Source organism: Glossina fuscipes, unplaced genomic scaffold (assembly GCF_014805625.2).
Source record: "Glossina fuscipes isolate IAEA_lab_2018 unplaced genomic scaffold, Yale_Gfus_2 2, whole genome shotgun sequence".
NCBI lineage: Eukaryota > Metazoa > Arthropoda > Insecta > Diptera > Glossinidae > Glossina > Glossina fuscipes.
In genome coordinates this window covers 16,604,144-16,623,547 of record NW_023998416.1, presented here as the reverse complement: position 1 = coordinate 16,623,547, position 19,404 = coordinate 16,604,144, and the positions used below count along the sequence as shown (strand labels likewise).

The 19,404-nt window shown below is 36.6% G+C and overlaps 3 protein-coding genes across 4 annotated transcripts; all 3 read left to right on the top strand.

The window, feature by feature from the left end:
• The first annotated feature begins 3,708 nt into the window (after positions 1–3,708).
• LOC119632970 (serine/arginine repetitive matrix protein 1-like) lies at positions 3,709–6,415 on the top strand. Its single transcript, XM_038026140.1, has 4 exons — positions 3,709–4,827; positions 4,884–5,110; positions 5,175–5,430; positions 6,185–6,415. The coding sequence occupies exons 1-4, from the start codon at positions 3,709–3,711 to the stop codon at positions 6,413–6,415; spliced, it is 1,833 nt and encodes a 610-aa protein (XP_037882068.1).
• Positions 6,416–6,543: 128 nt separating this feature from the next.
• Positions 6,544–8,566, top strand: LOC119632969. The gene is made up of 5 exons (XM_038026139.1): positions 6,544–6,798; positions 6,868–7,097; positions 7,167–7,425; positions 8,186–8,409; positions 8,476–8,566. Exons 1-5 carry the CDS (start codon positions 6,544–6,546, stop codon positions 8,564–8,566), a joined length of 1,059 nt encoding a protein of 352 aa, XP_037882067.1.
• A 3,524-nt stretch (positions 8,567–12,090) lies between these two features.
• On the top strand, positions 12,091–18,441 carry LOC119634110. 2 transcript variants are annotated; one of them, XM_038028056.1, is made up of 12 exons: positions 12,091–12,480; positions 12,558–13,197; positions 13,253–13,479; positions 13,542–13,797; positions 14,530–14,756; positions 14,829–15,141; positions 15,212–15,438; positions 15,503–15,824; positions 17,245–17,471; positions 17,539–17,806; positions 17,876–18,102; positions 18,181–18,441. In XM_038028056.1, exons 1-12 carry the CDS (start codon positions 12,287–12,289, stop codon positions 18,275–18,277), a joined length of 3,225 nt encoding a protein of 1,074 aa, XP_037883984.1. In that variant the 5' UTR covers positions 12,091–12,286; the 3' UTR covers positions 18,278–18,441. The 2 variants fall into 2 exon arrangements, with proteins under 2 accessions (XP_037883984.1, XP_037883983.1); XM_038028055.1 differs by having other exon boundaries at positions 17,539–17,812.
• The last annotated feature ends 963 nt before the right edge of the window (positions 18,442–19,404 follow it).

Here is a 19,404-nt window from a genome sequence, read left to right as displayed (position 1 = left end):
CACCACTTGTGATACACTGCATATTAAGTTTGCACAGATGTATATTACATTCAGAAGCGCTTAAGATAGACACAACTTTTATTGTACCGCATCATTGAAAACCTTACCGATAGAAACTTGTCTATCCGTTTGTTTGTCTGATCTTAGGTTGAATATTGGTTGAAATGTGTTGATGTCATTGGCAAATTATTAGCAGAGAATGAATTCTCTTAAAAATGGGGATGTCTATTACGGCCTCTAATATGGCAAAACAATTATATGAAAAAAAAATGCTGTGGAACAATTGATGTGGAAAACTTGAAAACTGGTCAGCAGTAGTAAATTGATATAAAAAATAATTGTGTTATCTTTCAACCAGCTCTACCAGGAACCACCTCTTATAAGGGTTCTCATGGAAAATGAGCTGTTACAAGGCAACAAATTTATAATATATAAATTAAAATTAAAAAAAAAAATAATTTTGCATACATTATAAGGAAAATTATGAAGAATAATAAAATTTCGGAAAATTCAAATTAGAAAATTAATTCGCTCCCTTATTATATCCCTCTCAAGAGAAGAATCCCCTTATGGGAAGCAGATACGGTTGTAGGGTATTAATATTGCTGCCACTTTAGTGTTTATCCACCTTTTGAACCAACACTATTGCAAGGGCCATCTCTTTACTTGGGTAAAAGATACTATTTTCGACAAGTTATTACGAAAATAACAAAGGTATTCAATTACGCAATATGGTATATGACATTTAATGTTCGACCTTGCTCGAATATAATTTTTGTGCTTGTTTTACGATCCGTTGTTTATATGGGCACACAAGTGAGAAAGCTCTCTGATGAAAATGTTGAATGCATAACATAGCGGCGAAAAATGTTTACGAAATACTAAAGTCAACTGATTAGTTGATTTTTTAAGAAATATTAAGGCGTAAGAGCGCTACCGAGAGACTAGCGAGACGTATATATTACATTTTAGCAAAGTCAAAGCTATAATTTTTCCTTGTTACCCAGAAGCGAGGATAGTTGCATCTATTTTCTCGAATTTCCAGTCACGGAGCTCTGTTTTGTGCATACGTTTTTCTTCTTCTTCTAAAGCTTTTAATAACAATTATAAGTCATCTAAACAATTTTTTTTAGAGTTGGTTTCGATTACTAATACTTTTAAAATGAGAACATTTTTTCATTTTTGTCTCTTAGCCTCAATGTTAAGGTCAGCCGATCCGCCTAAGTAGCCGGAGGCGAGGAATTTCGACTAGCAAGGCAATGGTCGTGGGTTCGAATCTCAAGTGCGGTAGAGTTTTTAGTAAAAAAAAAAAAAAAAGCCGATAGCCTTAGATGCTAGTGCTTTTAAGAGTTTAATCTTAGAATTTATTTTTCTGGCGAAATTAATAATAATAATGATAATAAGTTCAGCCGATACGATGCAGCAGCTGCTTTTGTTGTCGGGTTAAGGCTTAATAAATAAATTTCGTTAAGGCACTAGTTTGCCGATGAATTTCCTTTTGGCCTGAATTTTCTCAAGATGCAGTTTAAAAATATCATTTTTAGCATTACATTTGTTTTTAACAATCTTTACTTTATTACAAATCCAGATCAGATCAAAAGTTTACCCGAAACATCGCCAATCACATGATCTCTATCGTAAGCGAATTCCCTGCGGTTAGTTATGGGGAAAAACGATCGTTGAACGATCAGTTCACAGTGAAATATCTTTCATTTTGTTTTATAAAATATGCCCTAAAATGCTTACTTAACAAGGATGTCGTTATTGTTGTTGCTTTGTTTGTTGTTTTTTTTTTTTGTTGTTGTCGTTACTGTGGTATTTAAACGTGTGCACGACAAAAATAATAGAAACCCACTAAGCAATGCACTCATTCCACCGGAAATTGACTTTGTAAATGGTACAAAAAGAAACATCTCTGCGGTAATGTAAACAAAACTAACCAACACAAACACAGTGATAATATCAACACGTAATGTTCACTGGGGGATAACGATGATGAAGATGACGTTTCTGATGAGGGCTATAATCATCATTTACAAAATGCAAGGGAAATTATTGTTATGAGATTATTTTATACGAATCACTGACTGGAAAGTAAGCGACAACTTTGGCTCAAAATTGCACAAACATATGTTGAAATATTTCATGTCAAATATGCATTTTATCTTTAGTTTAGCATAAGAAACGGGAATTTTATTTACGCTGCATTAAAATAAAAATCTACCATATTTTATGGTTTAAATTTCAAAAATAACCTGCAAGTACTTAGCATTTAGTACTTAGCATTTAGTACTTAGTATTTAGAACTTGACATCTACGATGAAAGATTTTTCAATTAAAATGCAGACAGACTTTTATTATGCGGGGCCAAAAACCGCAAAGACGTCTTCGACCAAATATTTTACTAATCGCTACCAGATTTGATATGTCGAGCATATATCGAACAGGACATATATTTCAAATAATTTTTTGTATGTTTCAGGCGCACTTCTGAAGAAACTGCGCAAATTAATGACCATATTTACACCACATACTAAGCTTATCTTAGAGTGCTTTCAAACCCTGTATGGGCTAGCAAAGTTCAATGAGAGGGGTGACTGCGTAGCCGTAATGTAGAGTAACGGCTTATTAAGAGCTTGTTAAATCTTCTAACATAGCACGCAAGCTCTTGGTACTAGGAAAAACTACATATGTCTAGTAATTGGCTTCTAAACGGGTCACGGGGTGGAAACATCTCATCCCGTGTGACTGAGCAGCCGTCTGCTGAGTCAAATGTTTGGCAGACATTTCGTAAACCCGAACACCCTATGGCACTCCCAGCCTAAGAAGATGGCGGGATACATAAGAATCCTATAACTGGACGGCTACGGGCATGGATGAATGCAACAGATCTTTTTAGGCCGCTTTAGAGGTTTGATACTATTTTATAATACAGTATAAGATAGTATTTTAGAAAATCGGTTGAATTTGCAAAGTTGATACTGCAACATTTGGCGTTTCCGTGGACGCAATCTTGACGGTTTTTGAACTTATCTTGGTGAAAATAACAATGAAGCACTTGAAAACAAGTTTTTCCAGCAAAGGGATTGGTAGTCAGTGCACACATTCGTGGCATCGGATCAAACTATTAATGAGAAGCACTATTTGGCCGTCATGCGTCGCTTGAGTGGATTTATTCACAAGGGTTATGGACAAATCCTTGGTTTTCGAATCGCAATGCACATTCTCGCACTGCTTAAGTTCTATGAGATTTTTTAACTAGACATAACTCATAATTGGTATTTACGGCTTAGCTGATTTGCACAAGTCTGACTTATGGTTAGTGACGCAGCGTTCTTATCGAAGAATTGATTTTTTAGATCAAACTAAATGACCGCACCCGATTAACTATTGAACATATCAAGTATTGCCAGGCTAAGAAAAGAAACAATGCTTATTTGCTAAGCCCCTGATTAAAATAAAAAATTTTACAGTCGTCTCATCACAGTGTTACTTGATGAAGCTTGCAATGCACGTTTCTAAATCTTATAAATGTTTAGCAAGTCTACTGTACACCTTGTGGTGGCTATAAAAAAGGCACGTCAAATCATGTTCTCTCTTTAGTTTGTTTACGTAAAAAATAACAATTATACTCACAAAATTAGAAAAATACAAAATTATTCCGTTTCGCTTTGGTTTGGATTTTTTGTTGGCAAAATTTGAATCGCTATGTATGAGAGGTGCTTTGGGAAGAAGAAAAAACAAGACGCAGACAGCGACACAGAATATAGACCTGCGCCTTCAAGACCCCGGAGAGATGACTACTATGATGATCCAAGAAATGCGACTCCCTCCAGGTATGACACTCGCGACCGGTATGATACTCCAACCCCTCGGAGAGATGAATATGGCACTCCCAGGCCGAGGAGAGATGAATATGGCGGTGTGTATGACACACCGAGACATTGGAGAGATGATTACGATGATGCGAGATACGAACGCACCCCAAGAACCCAGACCCCTCCTTCGCCAGCAAGAGATGAAAGAACTCGCACCCCTTTAAGAGCTGAATCCCCTCCACCACGTTGGACTCCATTGAAAGCTGACACTCCAAGAACGCGCACCCCAAGAGATGAATCTCCCTCAAGATATGATATTCAAACGCAGCGTGCACCTACCACACCCCTAAGACCAGAAACTCCCTTGAGAACTGAAACACCGAGAACTCGCACTCCTGCTGCGCCTGTAAGAGCTGAATCTCCCATGAGATACGCATCTCCGCCACCTCGTACACCTGTAAGACATGGAAGTCCCTCGAGAGGTGAAACCCCGCGAACTCGCACCCCTCACTCAGCTCGAAGGGAAGCGTCACCCTTAAGATACGACGCTGTTTCACCTCGCGCACTCCCTACACCACTAGGAGCTGAATCTCCCACAAGATACGCATCTCCGCCACCTCGTACACCTGTAAGACATGGAAGTCCCTCGAGAGGTGAAACCCCGCGAACTCGCACCCCTCACTCAGCTCTAAGGGAAGCTTCACCCTTGAGATATGATGCTGTTTCACCTCGCACACCCCATACACCACTAAGGGCTGAAACTCCGAGGGCTTATACACCCAGCACTCCTTCGAGACCTATAACACCCTTCATCCCCCCTGAGGAGAAACAAGAATGGGGTTTTGCTCTAAAAGAAAAGAGGGACAAAGAAAAGGCTCTGACTGCTGATGAAATTGTACAATTTCAGGAACAATGCTTGCGTGAACACAATAAATACAGAGAACATCACGGTGTTCAGCCCCTAGTGCTAAAAAAACCTTTATGCAGAATCGCCCAAGAATGGGCTGGGGTGAGTTAAAAAATTAAATACGAATTCTAGAGAAATTTCATTGATATTTTATTTAGCATTTGGCTGAGATCGAAACTCTAGATAATCATAAACATTTTTCGTATGGTGAGAATCTATTCCGTGGCAAGGGTACCATATTTACAGCTGAAGATGTGATAAAAAATTGGTACAATGAAGGTGAAAGCTACGATTTTTCCAAACCTGCTTTCCACGATTCAAACAGCCATTTTACACAAATTATATGGAAAGACACTAAATATCTTGGAGTTGGTATTCAAATAGCGTACGTATACTCACAAATACTGTACTATAAAAGTTTTTTCATCTTGAAATGTATTCAACTGTAGTAATAATCACACTTACATCGTATGCAACTACCATCCAGCTGGTAATGTCATCGGAAATTTCGGTGCCCAGGTTTTGCCGATAAAAGCTGTACCGCAGTTGACAGATAAAACTATAACTGATGCAAAAGCTCAAGTTTATCGAGATGAATTTGCGAATGCCTGTCTTGAAGTACACAATAAATATCGTATAAAACATGGCTGCCCTCCTCTTATATTAAGTGCACAACTGAATAAGCACGCCACCGAGTGGGCACAGGTAAGAAGTTAATAAAATCAATCAATAATTCAAGGAAGACTTTTACGATCCTATTTCCAATAGTCCTTAAGAGAATGTCTTAAAAAAAAATAAAACGAGTACTCACAAAATCTATATATTTATATATCTGTATATATATATATATATATATAAATATATTTATATATATGTACATATATATATATATATAAATATATATATAATAATCTAATGTCGGGAGTGTACAAGTTACATGTCATGCAGCTTGCCTTTCTTGCCTTACGGACAAAAAACAAGTCGAGTTATATTCGGCGCATTCTACTCTCCAAGTTCTTTCATTTGACTATTATTAGCAAAAATTAATCCACTAAGTCACGGTGTCTCCCTTCTTCACTTTAAAACTAACCCATTTTCAGGCAGATCTCATTTGCGGAATGTAGAAAATAGTTTTAAGCATTCTGTCTTGTTAATAAAAGCTTAAAAATCTTGTCTCATATAAATCCTATATTGGATCTATTCCTTTCTGCCTTTTCTATAGCTTACTCTTTTAAAAAAATATTTCCGATATCTTCTTTTATGAGAGAAGGAGAATATTTTAATTGTCAATCATTCCGAAACAAGAATTATTAACTAACATCGCAAACGCAGTTGGAACAACTTATTACTCCAATTTTTTTCATATAACATTATATAAGAGGACTAATTTATTTATACGATTTTTTTCACTAGATAAATCAATATACTTTTTATTTTTTCGCCCTATATACGCTAACAGCATTTAGCTAAAATTGGCACTTTAGAACATCGTCCGAATGATAAGTACGGTCAAAATCTTTTCATGGCTACTAATTACGACCCCAGCGCGGAAGAAGTGATTAAAGATTGGTATGAAGAAATCGATCAATTCGATTTCAACAATCCGACTTTTACTCCGGATACCGGCAATTTTACGCAGCTAATGTGGAAAGGCACCAAGGAATTGGGCGTGGGCATTGAAAAAGTGTAAAATAACTGTAAAGACTCTTTAAAAAAGAATACTTAATCATTTAGATATTTATTTTATATATATATATATATATATATAGAGGAGCTACAACAATTCTTATATGCAGTTATCACCCGCATGGTAATGTTATGGGAAGATTTAAGGAGAATGTCCCACCATTAAAAACAAAATTAGAATACGGTATAAAGACGCCAAGCGAGACAAGTATAGAAGAAGAGGTGCTTGCTAAAGAAGAGAAACCGGCAGAGCCTCCGGCAGCAATACCGGCAGACTCTTTTGAAGACGAATGTCTGAAAAGTCATAATAAATATCGGGATATGCATGGTTGCCCTCCCTTAGTGTTAAACAAAGAACTAAATACTTATGCTACAGAGTGGGCTGAGGTAAAAGCTTTGCCAGTGTGATTTTGTTTTTTTTTCTCCTTTGCTGTTTCATTAATCTCTTGATCTCAGCATTTAGCCCGAACGGATAAATTTGAACATCGTACTAACAACCGTTATGGTGAAAACCTTTACTACATGAGCGGCTCATTTACACCGACGCCTGAAGATGCAGTTAAAGCTTGGTATGATGAAATTTCAATGTATAATTACAAAAAACCTGGATTTCATTCGAGCACCGGCCACTTTACTCAAGTAGTTTGGAAGAAAACTAAACAGCTAGGTGTTGGAAGAGCTACCAAGTAAATCTTATACCAACAACCCATAAAAATGAATGAAAAAAGCTAAATAATCTTTTTTCTCCTGTTTAGGGATCGTACGACTGTTGTCGTCTGCAATTATGAACCACATGGTAACGTTATTGATCATTTTGCCGAAAATGTCCCACAAGTGGGTGGTACAATTTTAAAAGAAGAGCAGCCTATAAAGAAACCAGAAGATATAGCGCGAGAAGCTTCACAATTTGAGGAGCAATGTCTAAAAGTTCACAATAAATACAGAGCATTACATGGCGTCCCCCCTTTAAAATTGAACAAAAAGCTGACCGCTTACGCTGCGGAGTGGGCAACGGTACAGCTTCGAATTTTCTCTTTAACCCCCAGAAAATCTCGCGATTACTTTGGTACTATTAGACTGGTTTTCGCATGTCCGTGTCTGTGCCCATGTCCTCGCGACAACATGTTAAATTTTAAGAAGGACTGACATCAAGATCATCGCCTTACATCAATAAAGTCGAAAATGTTACAACATTTATTTTAAAAACTTGAGTAAAAGTAACTTTTGACACGGCTGCGTCTGAAAAGACAATCACTTTTAAAATTTCCGTGCGGAACATCTTTGTCACGTGCCTATTGAAAAAAAGCAAAAAACTACCCAAAAGCTTAAGATATTTTGGTGAAGATCAGCTTCAAATTCGCTTTAACCATCCGACCAAGAATCACAACCGATCAAAACTTTATTGACCGTCTGTCTGTCTTGTTTTCCTGTGGTGTTCAGCTTACAGCTCGCAATTTTTGAAATGTATTTGTTTTATCAAAATAAACTTCATTCAGAACGTAAACAACTTGGTAAACAGGAGGTTGGTTGACATTCTTTGACCGACATGTTTTGGCCGAAGAAAGAACGTTATTGAAGATGACTCGGTTCCGATCACTTCTTCTATCATTCCACATAGAAAGCCTTATTTTGGCAAGCCGTTATATAGATAACTATGGATAACATTAAGCGAAATAGTGTAGGGTATTTAACGCTGCGTTTCGTCCCACTATAATGTTCTCATAAGTTTACTTTATTTTATGATTTGTAAATATGTTTTTTATTGAAATTTAAGACCTTGGCCAGAACAAACAGTTGCAAGAATCGTAATTCTGATTATGGCGAAAATATTTATTGTATGACCGGCGGAAAAGCAACTGCCGAACAGGTGGTCACTTCGTGGTATGAGCAAATCAAAAATTACAATTTTAAAAAGCCAGGATTTTCTGGCAATACCGGCCAGTTTACGCAAGTCGTTTGGAAGGATTGTAAAGAATTAGGAGCAGCTAAACATGTTTCGTAAGTTTTGAAAGAAACGAAAAATCTACAGACATAATTTTTCTTCTCTTTCTTTCATTTATATAGAGGCAACAGCACATATGTTGTGTGCTTTTATGATCCTTCTGGTAACTATACAAATCAGTTTCCAGCTAACGTATTACCACCTATACGCTAAACAAAATGATGTACCAATTAAGAACCTTCCAACAGGCCGATCCGAACACAGTTGTGGACTAAGCGTTTGGACAAGTCTTGTAAATATTTGTATCAAGATTTCAAATTTTTTTTTATTTATATTTATATGCCGACCTTATATATAAGTTTTATATGCATTTTTGCAGCTTTGAGAATAGTACCGAGAAACATCTTACGGACATGATTAAATAGACTTTGAGTATTAGGGTGATCGAAACCACATTGTCTGACAATTTGCAAGAGGTGTTTGAAAAGTCAATAGCTTCATAATAAATGCAATTGACGCTGCTTTTATTTCGCTATAATGTTGAACTAGAAAAGCAGTCTGCGCTTTTATTTCAATTAGCAAAAGATATGTAATTCCTTAAGTTACTTGCGTAGATGAAATTACCCGCAGGCAAAATTTTAGAAAAGAGACAATGAGGAGAGGCTTAGAACACCTTCATCCCTAATGGTTATCTTCTTACTCCGGAACACGGTAAGAATACCGTCAAAAACTTTACTATATTTTGGCTTCACCAATTCCACTATACATAGTTTTCATGTGAATATTTCGATTACATCACTGAAGGATGAGGGGCTTATCAATTTTGGGAAAACGTTTGCAATGTCGAGAAGGAAGCTTCAGAGACCACACATAGTGTATATATTTTTGATCAGTGTCAAGCTCTAAATTGATTCAAGCATGAACGCCTGTCCGTCTGTGCAATGCAAGTTGTGAACCTTCTCCTGGCCGCAAAACTGACGCCATCGACTTCAAGGTTCGCAGAAACATTGGAAGTTCTTGCACACATGTTGAACATGGGCCAATATGGTCGATGGCACGCCTACAATACTATTCAATAGTAGAATGTATCAAAATTAATTTTTTTTCAATACCTTCATAACACGCAGAATCAAACTTCAAAAGCCCCATAAAGAAAATATAAATTTGGAATGCATTTGAGAACGTCAATCTGCTCGTTTGTCCATCTGTCCGTGTGTCTAAGTATGTAGAGTCTGTGGTAAACATCGTTCGACAAAAAGTAGATATCGCCCATAACTTTGCACAAGAATTCGGAAGTGACACAAGCTTTTCAAGGGACACGCCTACAACGCCAACACGCCTATACGGCAAAAACTTTTATTTTGAAAATAAAAAAATCAACCCCGCCCATTCTTCAGTATAAAGAAAATTTAGCTCTTTTACTTTTTTTGTCGTTTTTAGGATAACGGTGAGGAATATAAAAAATTCGGTCACGACCGAATATAATTTTCTTACTTGTTTCTTCTTCCCCCGACAATTACAAATATGCAGCATTGTATTAGTTGATCTAATTGTTTTCTCTTCGACAGCGTTAACAAATGATATCATTTGTTTCGATTAAATTGAAGACCCGATGGAGGAAATGTCAAACAGCGCGTTGTTCTTGGCACGTGAACCAATCCAAAGTTTATTGGCTATCTCAACGTAATACGAAATCAAAAGTTTATTGTTATATCGCATTTGTCTAACTAGAATCCTCAGGAAGAAACTCAGTAATAAATATGTGCGCACTTTTCATATTAATCCAAAGTTGTTTTTATTTTGTATGTAATGATATTTTAAGTTCCAATAGTGAACTCCAATAGTAAAATATTAATTGCTATAATTTCTGTAAAATGCATCCTAAAATATTTTGTAGATGACGATTGCTAAGACCTCACCTTAACTCAATTACTTGTGCATACAACTCGGCAAACTCCATGAATGTTCGAAACGGAAAATATATTGATAGGTAAGCACACTCGTAGAACGAGAATAGGCGCTATCGGTAACACAAATATTTCCTTCAAAGTATATCAAAACAAAACACCGAAGATTACTTAAATTAAAAAAAAAAAAACAACAATGCATAACAAACAAATCAAATATGTAATTACCAATGTAAGTACGCAGGTAAACAAAAAAAAAATAAAACTATGAATATTCAAGCTGACATAGTTTATTGACTACCGTACGCGCGACCAGAAAAGGGAAATCCAATAGTTTTTTCAGATCGCTTAGCTACTTTACCTAGAGCCTATAAGGATTATTTTTTACGGAACCTAAGAAGAATATTTCTCCGTCTGTTCGCTACAATGCTTTGGAACGACAATCAGCACATATATTAACAGAAGAAGTCGATATGGGAAACTATTATTTTCATTGATCTTATTAAAATATATGCGTTCAAGAAATCTAGAAAACTCAGCAAGAAAATGTAGAACTTTTCCTATTAAAAGCTTACGAATTATGACGCATATTGAATCAAATGCAAGTAGCATAAATGTCTTCCAGCGTCATCTAGTCGAGGGGCTACGGCGAAGGAGTTCACAGTGAAAATTTTCTGCGTAAGTAGGCGAGAATGGCAAACATCAAGTTTAATATTCGCGGTTTCAAATCTCAGCTTCCGGAAGAGTTTACTTTCAGCTATAGTGAATCCTCAGTCGATAAAGGCAGAAGACCTACTTGCACACACCTACTTGGCCGCGGATACTTCTTCCTAACCATTGTGTAACGCCAATAGGTGCATTCCTTGATTGATTGGGTCATATTAAAATAAATAAAAATAAAAAATCCTCTGCTTGTGAAGCGACACCTATCCAATGTGTTTGTATTGTACGAATATAAATTTCCTCATTTTTCTGCATCTAGCCTTGAGTGAATCGCGTTCGCTTACTAGCTACTTTATATTCTTCATTTATTTATGGATCAAAAAAATACTCAAATCCACATGTTTTTAACCCGGACTACGCGGATTTTCTCGCATTATTTTGGACTGTAAGCCCCAAAACCTATGTTTAAAGCATTTACTTCCCCTATCTCGGGGAGTCGCAACAATGGAGAGGCAGAAGATGCATTAGACTGACGCATATTTGTACTACGCACTACAACGATTCAGAGTTTTCAGAATTAAAGCGAAAAGCTAAGTAAATTAGTTTGACAGGAATAGTGGAGACTTTTCACGTCCGTCTTTTTTCTAACTACAGTGTTAGAAGACCTGTAAAGGGGCAATTTTATTTATTTGCTATTTATTTTTTTTTTTGTTTCTCAAGACTGAATGACCAATAAGGAATGTGGCTTATTGTGGCTGTCAATTTAAAAAGAATCGTATAGAAATCGTGAAGGAAAAATTTTGATTTTTAGCAATTTTTGTTTCTGTGACTGAAGAGTTGGTGTTCAAAGGGATGTTCTGCATTTTTTTTTAGCTGTTTAGGAAAATAAAATCCATTATGCTAGCTTGCAGCTTTCCTGCTTTGAGCACATCAACTACCCTTCGACCGCGACAAAACTTTCAATAAACAAAGCAAGGGCGGCAATCCGATGATGTACTAATCACACTAATGCGGATGCTACGAAAGCAATGACGATACCAACGTAATTCAACCAATGGTAATTTAATGGTAAACACTAAAATGCCTCACTTATCAATAAATATAGATAATAAAACGCAATGAATTAATTATTATATATAAACTATGAGTTTAAAAAGATGTTTTAAAATACATTTTGAAATTCAGATAATTGTAATCAATTGACAGTTGTACTGTGCTACATTATTGACAAAACAATGTTGTCTTTTGAATTTGCTTGTACGAAAAAAAATAATAAAAGATAAAAAAAATTAGAAATTAGAAATATACAAAAATTGGTCCCTTTCTTACATTTTTTTCGGCAAAATACTAAATTTTAAATTCTATGTTATACTGGGAATCTGACCAAATTGAGCTCAATGAAAACGACGGAGACGATTTCGTGCCAATTGTCCAAGCAGTCCAAACTCCGTCCTCGTGGCCCAACTTAGACGAGGTATCTTCTGCGCGCTCAAGAGCTGGAACTATACCTGATCTAGACAGCGTTGCAGATATGCTGACAAAAATGAAAATTGATGGGTATGCTCAATCCTTCGCAGGAATGGTTTTTGTATATTAAAATATTCCGTTTTTATTCCTTGCTGTTATTTTTACAGATGTTCCGTTGCAATCCCACCAGCTTCCTGTCGCCCTGGCAAGCCAATAGTCGTTCCACCAAATACGCCACAAGGTTATAGCTCAGCAGTCCCATCACGCAATCAGCGAATCTTTGAACAGTCCAATCCCACAACGCTCTTATCGCCCAAAAAATCAGTTCCCAGAACGTCCGGTCGAACAACTGGTCCACTCCCACGTAATCTTCTAGTGGTCACGAACCGTCCGGTGGGCCCGTCGTGCAGTCGGCCAACGTCCGGTACTGCAATGGCCCCAACGCCCAGTAATATAATTTCGATATCGTGCTGCTGCCCAACGTCCCGTCAGCGAATTGCTACATCGTCCAGTTACGTAATGGCGCCTTCGTCAGCTCATCGAATAGCCACATCGGTCAATCGTCCAACCGCTACATCATCCAATCGTTCAAGCAAATCACCATTTTATTGTTCAAACGTACCACCCCAGTCCCCAAATTCAGAATTAAGATCTCTTAAGAGAAAAGAGATCGCTATCACTGCTGAGGAACTTCGTCAATTTCGACAGAATTGTCTAGAGGAACATAATAAAAGGCGAAAACAGCATGGCGTTCAGCCTCTAGTGCTCGAAAAATCATTGTGCCAGATTGCCCAAGAGTGGGCGGAAGTTAGTAAAAGTATTAAATATTAACTTGGAACACCCTAAAAGATATTACTTTTAGCATTTAGGTGAAATCGAAACACTAGAGCACCAAAAGCATTCACCTTACGGCGAAAATCTCTTCCATACCGTTGGTACGACACTTACTGCAGAAGAGATGTTGACAGATTGGTACAATGAAAGTGAAAACTACAACTTTTCTAAGCCTGGTTTCACCGACTTAACCAATCATTTCACCCAGATCATATGGAAGGATACGAAATTTCTTGGAGTAGGAATGATGAAAACGTAAGTATTTATAAAATTTATGAAGAAATGGCAACTGGAGTCCGTTATTTATTGACTTGCAGAGATAACCATACTTGGATTGTATGCAATTACGAACCACGGGGCAATATTATTGGTAAGTTTGGGGACCAAGTTCAGCACCTAAGAAACGCACCGTCATTAACCGATGAAGACTTAACTGAAGCACAAGCCAAGGTTTACCGAGATGAGTTTGCGAATGCGTGCTTGGAAGTGCACAATAACTATCGTTCCAAACACGGATGTCCACCTCTGAAATTGAGTGCGCAATTGAATAAATATGCTAACGATTGGGCACAGGTAACAATTTAAAAAAGCAGTCCACGAAAAATTTGTACTCTTGCTTCCTTCCAAAGAAATATTTATAATATTAAAAATACATTTAGCTTTCGTAAATCTTCTTCTAAGATGATTAGTGAAGAGAACCTCCTACCCCTAACGCAGGACTTAGTCGTCTTGCAAAGGTGATATGCAATTGTATTGTAGAGAGAAATACCTACCGCCGTCCCTGTCTTTACTTATTTTCAGTACTGTGCGGTGGCATATACAAGGCGATTGCCGTATTGACAACCCTTTTTGAACATGTTCTCCATCCTCAGTTCATTGATAATTGGCTGCTTTCTCTTGTATTTGTACTGTTATGAACCGGTCACTCCCCAACATTTACTTTGGTCAGCTTGTGGGGGTGAATAGAATAATCAGAAGGACTTGAGATACCTTTTATTATAGCGATTGATTCGAGAAGTTATGCTCAGTTTCGAAGCCTTTTTACCCATCTGTCCGTCTTGTTTTCTCGGGTTCAACCTACGGGCCGCAATTTTTGAAATATTTTGATGAAGTTTCGTATACTGACATATCTTGGACCGCGCGCGAATGCTATTGGGATTGGTTCGAATAGGACCACCTTCCGATACCTTCCCATATAACGTCTTATAGCCAAAATTGTAATATAAACAACTGTAGGATAGTGGCGTACTTTCCAACTAATTTTTTAACCTAGATTATTAACATATTCTTTAACTATCCATGCAGCAATTAGCTAAAGTCGGTACCTTAGAACATCGTCCAAACGATAAATATGGTCAAAATCTTTTCATGGCTTCCAACTATGATCCGAGTGCTGAGGAAGTGGTGAAAGATTGGTATTCAGAGATAAAAGGTTATGACTTTAAAAGACCTGATTTTAGCACAGATACCGGCAATTTTACGCAGTTAATATGGAAAAACACTCGAGAACTAGGTGTGGGCATACAAAAAATGTAAAAATCTTTATATTAACTCATCGAAAAGAAATAGTTAATGAAAAGTTTATATATTTCGTATTTATATAGCGGTGCAACAGCTTATATAGTATGTCATTATCACCCCCAAGGTAATCTTATTGGAGAGTTTAGGGAAAATGTACCGCCACTAAACAAAGAATTAGAGCACGACTTGAGAACGCCAAGCGACACAAGTATAGAGGATCAACAATTAGCCACTGGAGGAGAAGAGTCGTCTAAGCCTCGTTCTGGTAGTAGTCTCTCGAGTATGTCTTTTGATGAGCAATGCTTGAACAGTCATAATAAATATCGATCTATGCACGGCTGCCCGCCGTTAGTGTTAAACGATGAATTAAGCACTTACGCTACAGAGTGGGCTCAGGTAAAGGATCCTTTACTTTACTTATATTTTGTTTCTCTATTTTACTCTTGACTATATATTATTTTGTTAGCATTTAGCTCGATCAGGTAAATTCGAACATCGTTCTAATAATCGTTATGGAGAGAATCTGTTCTACGGCAGCGGTTATGTGGTCACTGGTAACGATCCTGTTAAATCCTGGTACGGAGAAATTAACAACTACAATTTTAAAAGGCCAGGGTTTCATCAAACTACTGGTCATTTTACTCAATTAATTTGGAAAAAAACTAAACAACTAGGGGTTGGAGTAGCTGTCGAGTAAGTCGGATAGTAGCAGTTCGAAAAAATGTTCATATTAACAAAAAAATGTTCTCTTGTTTAGAGGTCGTGTTACATTTGTTGTCTGTAATTATGAACCGCACGGTAATGTTGTAGATCACTTTGCCGAAAACGTACCGCAATTGCTTAGTGCATTCCTAAAGGACGAGAAAAGTTTACTTAGAACAGAACATATATTGCAAAATCTTACTTACCACGTATGCAATGTTTCTGTTCCTACTGCTCAACCTCAGCTTAAATCTACAGAAATCCGAGAATTTGAAGAAGATTGCCTAAGGGCCCATAACAAGTTCAGGGCAATGCATGGTTCTCCCCCTTTAAAATTGAACAGGAATCTGTGCACATTCGCTGCCGAATGGGCAAAGGTAAAATTTTGTCTTCGTAACAGTAGACCGACACTGGATTACATAAATTATGTTGTTTCTGTTAATCACAAATTCATATTTAAGGTTATTGTTTTATATAGATGTAATTTTAGAAGAATCTGTCCACCCGTGTTTTGTTAGGTGTTAATACACAACATTTTAATCGTAGTTTATTACAATTGTTGCGATTTAAAGTGGAGAATAAAGACGCATATAAATCTGTTAAAATGAGGAAAGAAACGGCAAATTAGCCGTGAATAACTTTGCAGCTATATAATTCTAAGTAAAAGTAGCATTGGTAGATCCCTATACAATTAAAATACAATGCAATTAATTGATTTCTAAGATTTAGTCAAATCGTTTCTCTCCAATCGTATGTCACGTTGTAGAAAATCGGAAATATAAAAACTAAAAATATCATACGCCCTTAAATACCCTACACACTCCACCTGATACAATTACTAGTTCCTCGCACTGATAGGATATTAAAAATTTTACTTTGTTTTTAGATAAACGAGATATTTTTCCTTATATTAGAACGTGCTCAAAAACATGTGCACACGGGGTCGAAATTTAGCAAACGTCGTTTTTATTTAGAAGATTTTATTATTCCTCACCTACTTTCATCATAAAAAACTACAAATTATACATGGTTGCATATAAGGGCGAACTTTTGTATGTGATGGGGTCCAAAATAATAGATCTATGTCATATAAATTTATCACAGTTACTTTTTATGCAAAATTACTATTGTGGACCAATTTTCAATTAAACCCTTTTTTGCAAACGTTTATATGGAACGGGGTCAAAAAAAATAGCCCACTGTATTCAATCAATTGACCGATCTTCAGCATTATTATAAATTATTCTTTTTTTGAAATACGAAGCTTTAGTCCCCATTGGAAGAATGTTCAAACATTTCACGTCAATTTAGAATGCGGAAATGTTATTACTCAGCAATTTTTGTCGAGAAAATTGGAAGCTTGCAAACTTTTTCAAAATAATCTTTTATATGAGAATTGGTCACGCAAAATTGGTCTGATCAAGACGTGTTGGATATTATTCAGATTCCGTACTTGGCCTAAAGTGCGCCAATGTACAGAATTTGCACAAAATACCTCAGCAATAGCGACTTGCAGATTGAACACAAAAATACAAGAAGAAATATCAGGCGGACGTGCGGATAGGCAAGCTCATATTGATTCAAAATACAATTGTAATCTGTATAATAAGAGATGATGAGTCTATTTTACGTGCTCCCGTTCTATATATGCATCCGTACAAACTTAATGTAGCTTACATCACAAGTAGTACAAAGTGCAGTAATTAAATGAAATCTTAAAAAGTTGTTGATGACCGAATACTCCTATTGATATGAATTAAGGTCTTTTGTTTACTTAAATACTTCTAATTATTAAAGGAATTAGCAAAGAAAAAATCATTTGAGCACCGTCCCAACAACAAGTATGGTGAAAACTTATACTTTGGTTCCGGCTTTAAGATATCCGCGGAAGACGCAGTACGTACCTGGTATAATGAAATACATGATTACAATTTTAAGAAGCCGGTGTTTCATCCAGACATCGGCCATTTTACGCAGCTAATATGGAAAAGTAGTAAAGAATTGGGTGTGGCTCTTCATATCGCGTAAGTTATTCAGAACAGCGAAGGTTTTTATTGATTGTTAAATTTTCCCCCTTTTCTATTCATTTAGTAACACAACGACATATGTAGTTTGCAATTACGATCCACCTGGTAATATTATGGGCCAGTTTGATGTTAACGTACCATTACCGTTGAGTGATAAGGGGGCAGCTCCTTCTTCTTCTAAACAGGCTCCAGAAAGACAAGGGGTAATTGCTTCCTCGGACAATTTTGTTCAACGTATACTTGATTTACATAATGAATATCGTGCCAAGCATAATTGTCCACCTTTACAACTCGATAAAAATTTGACCACCTACGCAATGGATTGGGCAAAAGCAAGTGTACTTTTTTTAATTTTTCATATTTTAATATCTTTACAATTAACTTGAATGTATTCTGAACAGCATTTGGCTACTACCAACACTTTAGTGCATCGAAATCCTCAGGAATATGGTGAAAATATATTCAAAGCAACTGGTTGGGATATAACAGCTGAGGAAGTTATGAAAACTTGGTACGATGAAGAAAAACAATACAAGTACACTGACGCAAAATTTTCAGCAATGTGCGGGCATTTCACTCAAATTGTTTGGAAAGATTCTAAGTTATTAGGAGTGGGTGCAGCTGTGCGGTAATTATTTTTGAATTGATTGAACGTTTTAAAAATTTTTCATATTGAATGCAAATCCTTTTCTAATATATTCGCTAGAGATAAATCTACTTATGTTGTTTGCAATTACGATCCACCTGGAAATTTTAGAAACGAGTATAAACAGAATGTTCCGCCCCCGACGAGGACCAACTAAACATAAACTCTTGTAAAATTGAAAAGTATTAGAAGGAAAAAATTATCTTCCCAGCTCGTGTTGCCTTGAAACCAAAAAAGATTAAATACATTCACACATAAAATAATCGCTTCATATTCGAGCTTTTGAAGACAACATAAACGTGATCCATAGTTGCTAAACACACCTTTTACCGAAAGTCATAATAAAAGTATTACCGTCACCAAACTCATATTAAACAAAACTTCTCGCTTTTGTTTACACATTCATTTCGTTTACTCTTTCATCGATTGCATCAAAATGTACATACGTTCAAAGTGTGCAAACGAATTTCTCTTGGTCGTACGCCATTTTGGACGTATGAAAATAAAACGTTGATGTTTGTACGATATAAGGTTTAGCTGTTTACAAACGTGTAGTAAGATGTAAAGAGATGGATATCAGCAAGGAGCATTTACGGCATTCGATGTCATTCTGTCTTAAATTGGAGTAAAAGTTGAAACGTTCTTCAGGAGATGTCTGCAGCTTCGCAAATAGTGTTCAAAGCTTACTAGACGAGGACTTGGCAATACTTCAAAAAGAACTTACTTTATAGTTAGGACTAAGACAGCAGGCAAACTCAATTGGAATGAGTACTATGAGAGAGACACGGAGGAAGTAAAATGAGTTCCTCCTAAGCTAACCGAAGAGAACAATCGTAAGGTTAAGATTTGCTATAGCACGCAAGGAAGTGATCTCTAACTTGGGCTTGGAACTTTGCCCGATTGCGATTTATTTTCTGTACCTCGCTCTTACTGATTATCACTTGTTCAGATAGATAAAATCATATTTAGCACATTAGCGATTCACAAATTTGAAGTTGTGCGAAAATTTATCCGCCTCGAAGTCTTTAAGGCGGTGCTTAAGCTACTCGAGAAGGGGCAAAAATCCCCAAGTAGTAACGAGAAATATTTCGGTTATTTTAGGTAAGCATCAGTTTTACCAAAAAATAGGGACAATTTATGTCCACATCTAATATATAAACTTTGGATATCCACTGTCTGTGAATATCACTTATGTTTCCTGTTGTGTTATGTTCACGGATCACAAAAGAATTTTATCCCTTAAAGTATAATTGTAATAGGATTTTAAATTGATGCCTGCGTCTA

What these genes read in the sequence shown, in the direction of transcription:
- LOC119632970 (XM_038026140.1), top strand. Translation starts at nt 3,709, where the DNA reads ATGTATGAGAGGTGCTTTGGGAAGAAGAAAAAACAAGACGCAGACAGC. An exon ending in TCGCCCAAGAATGGGCTGGG is followed by an intron (nt 4,828 to 4,883) that starts GTGAGTTAAAAA and finishes TATTTTATTTAG; the next exon opens with CATTTGGCTGAGATCGAAAC. An exon ending in GGAGTTGGTATTCAAATAGC is followed by an intron (nt 5,111 to 5,174) that starts GTACGTATACTC and finishes ATTCAACTGTAG; the next exon opens with TAATAATCACACTTACATCG.
- LOC119632969 (XM_038026139.1), top strand. Translation starts at nt 6,544, where the DNA reads ATGGGAAGATTTAAGGAGAATGTCCCACCATTAAAAACAAAATTAGAA. An exon ending in ACGCTGCGGAGTGGGCAACG is followed by an intron (nt 7,426 to 8,185) that starts GTACAGCTTCGA and finishes TTGAAATTTAAG; the next exon opens with ACCTTGGCCAGAACAAACAG. An exon ending in GGAGCAGCTAAACATGTTTC is followed by an intron (nt 8,410 to 8,475) that starts GTAAGTTTTGAA and finishes TCATTTATATAG; the next exon opens with AGGCAACAGCACATATGTTG.
- LOC119634110 (XM_038028055.1), top strand. Translation starts at nt 12,287, where the DNA reads ATGTTATACTGGGAATCTGACCAAATTGAGCTCAATGAAAACGACGGA. An exon ending in ACAAAAATGAAAATTGATGG is followed by an intron (nt 12,481 to 12,557) that starts GTATGCTCAATC and finishes TTATTTTTACAG; the next exon opens with ATGTTCCGTTGCAATCCCAC. An exon ending in TCGCTGCCGAATGGGCAAAG is followed by an intron (nt 15,825 to 17,244) that starts GTAAAATTTTGT and finishes TAATTATTAAAG; the next exon opens with GAATTAGCAAAGAAAAAATC.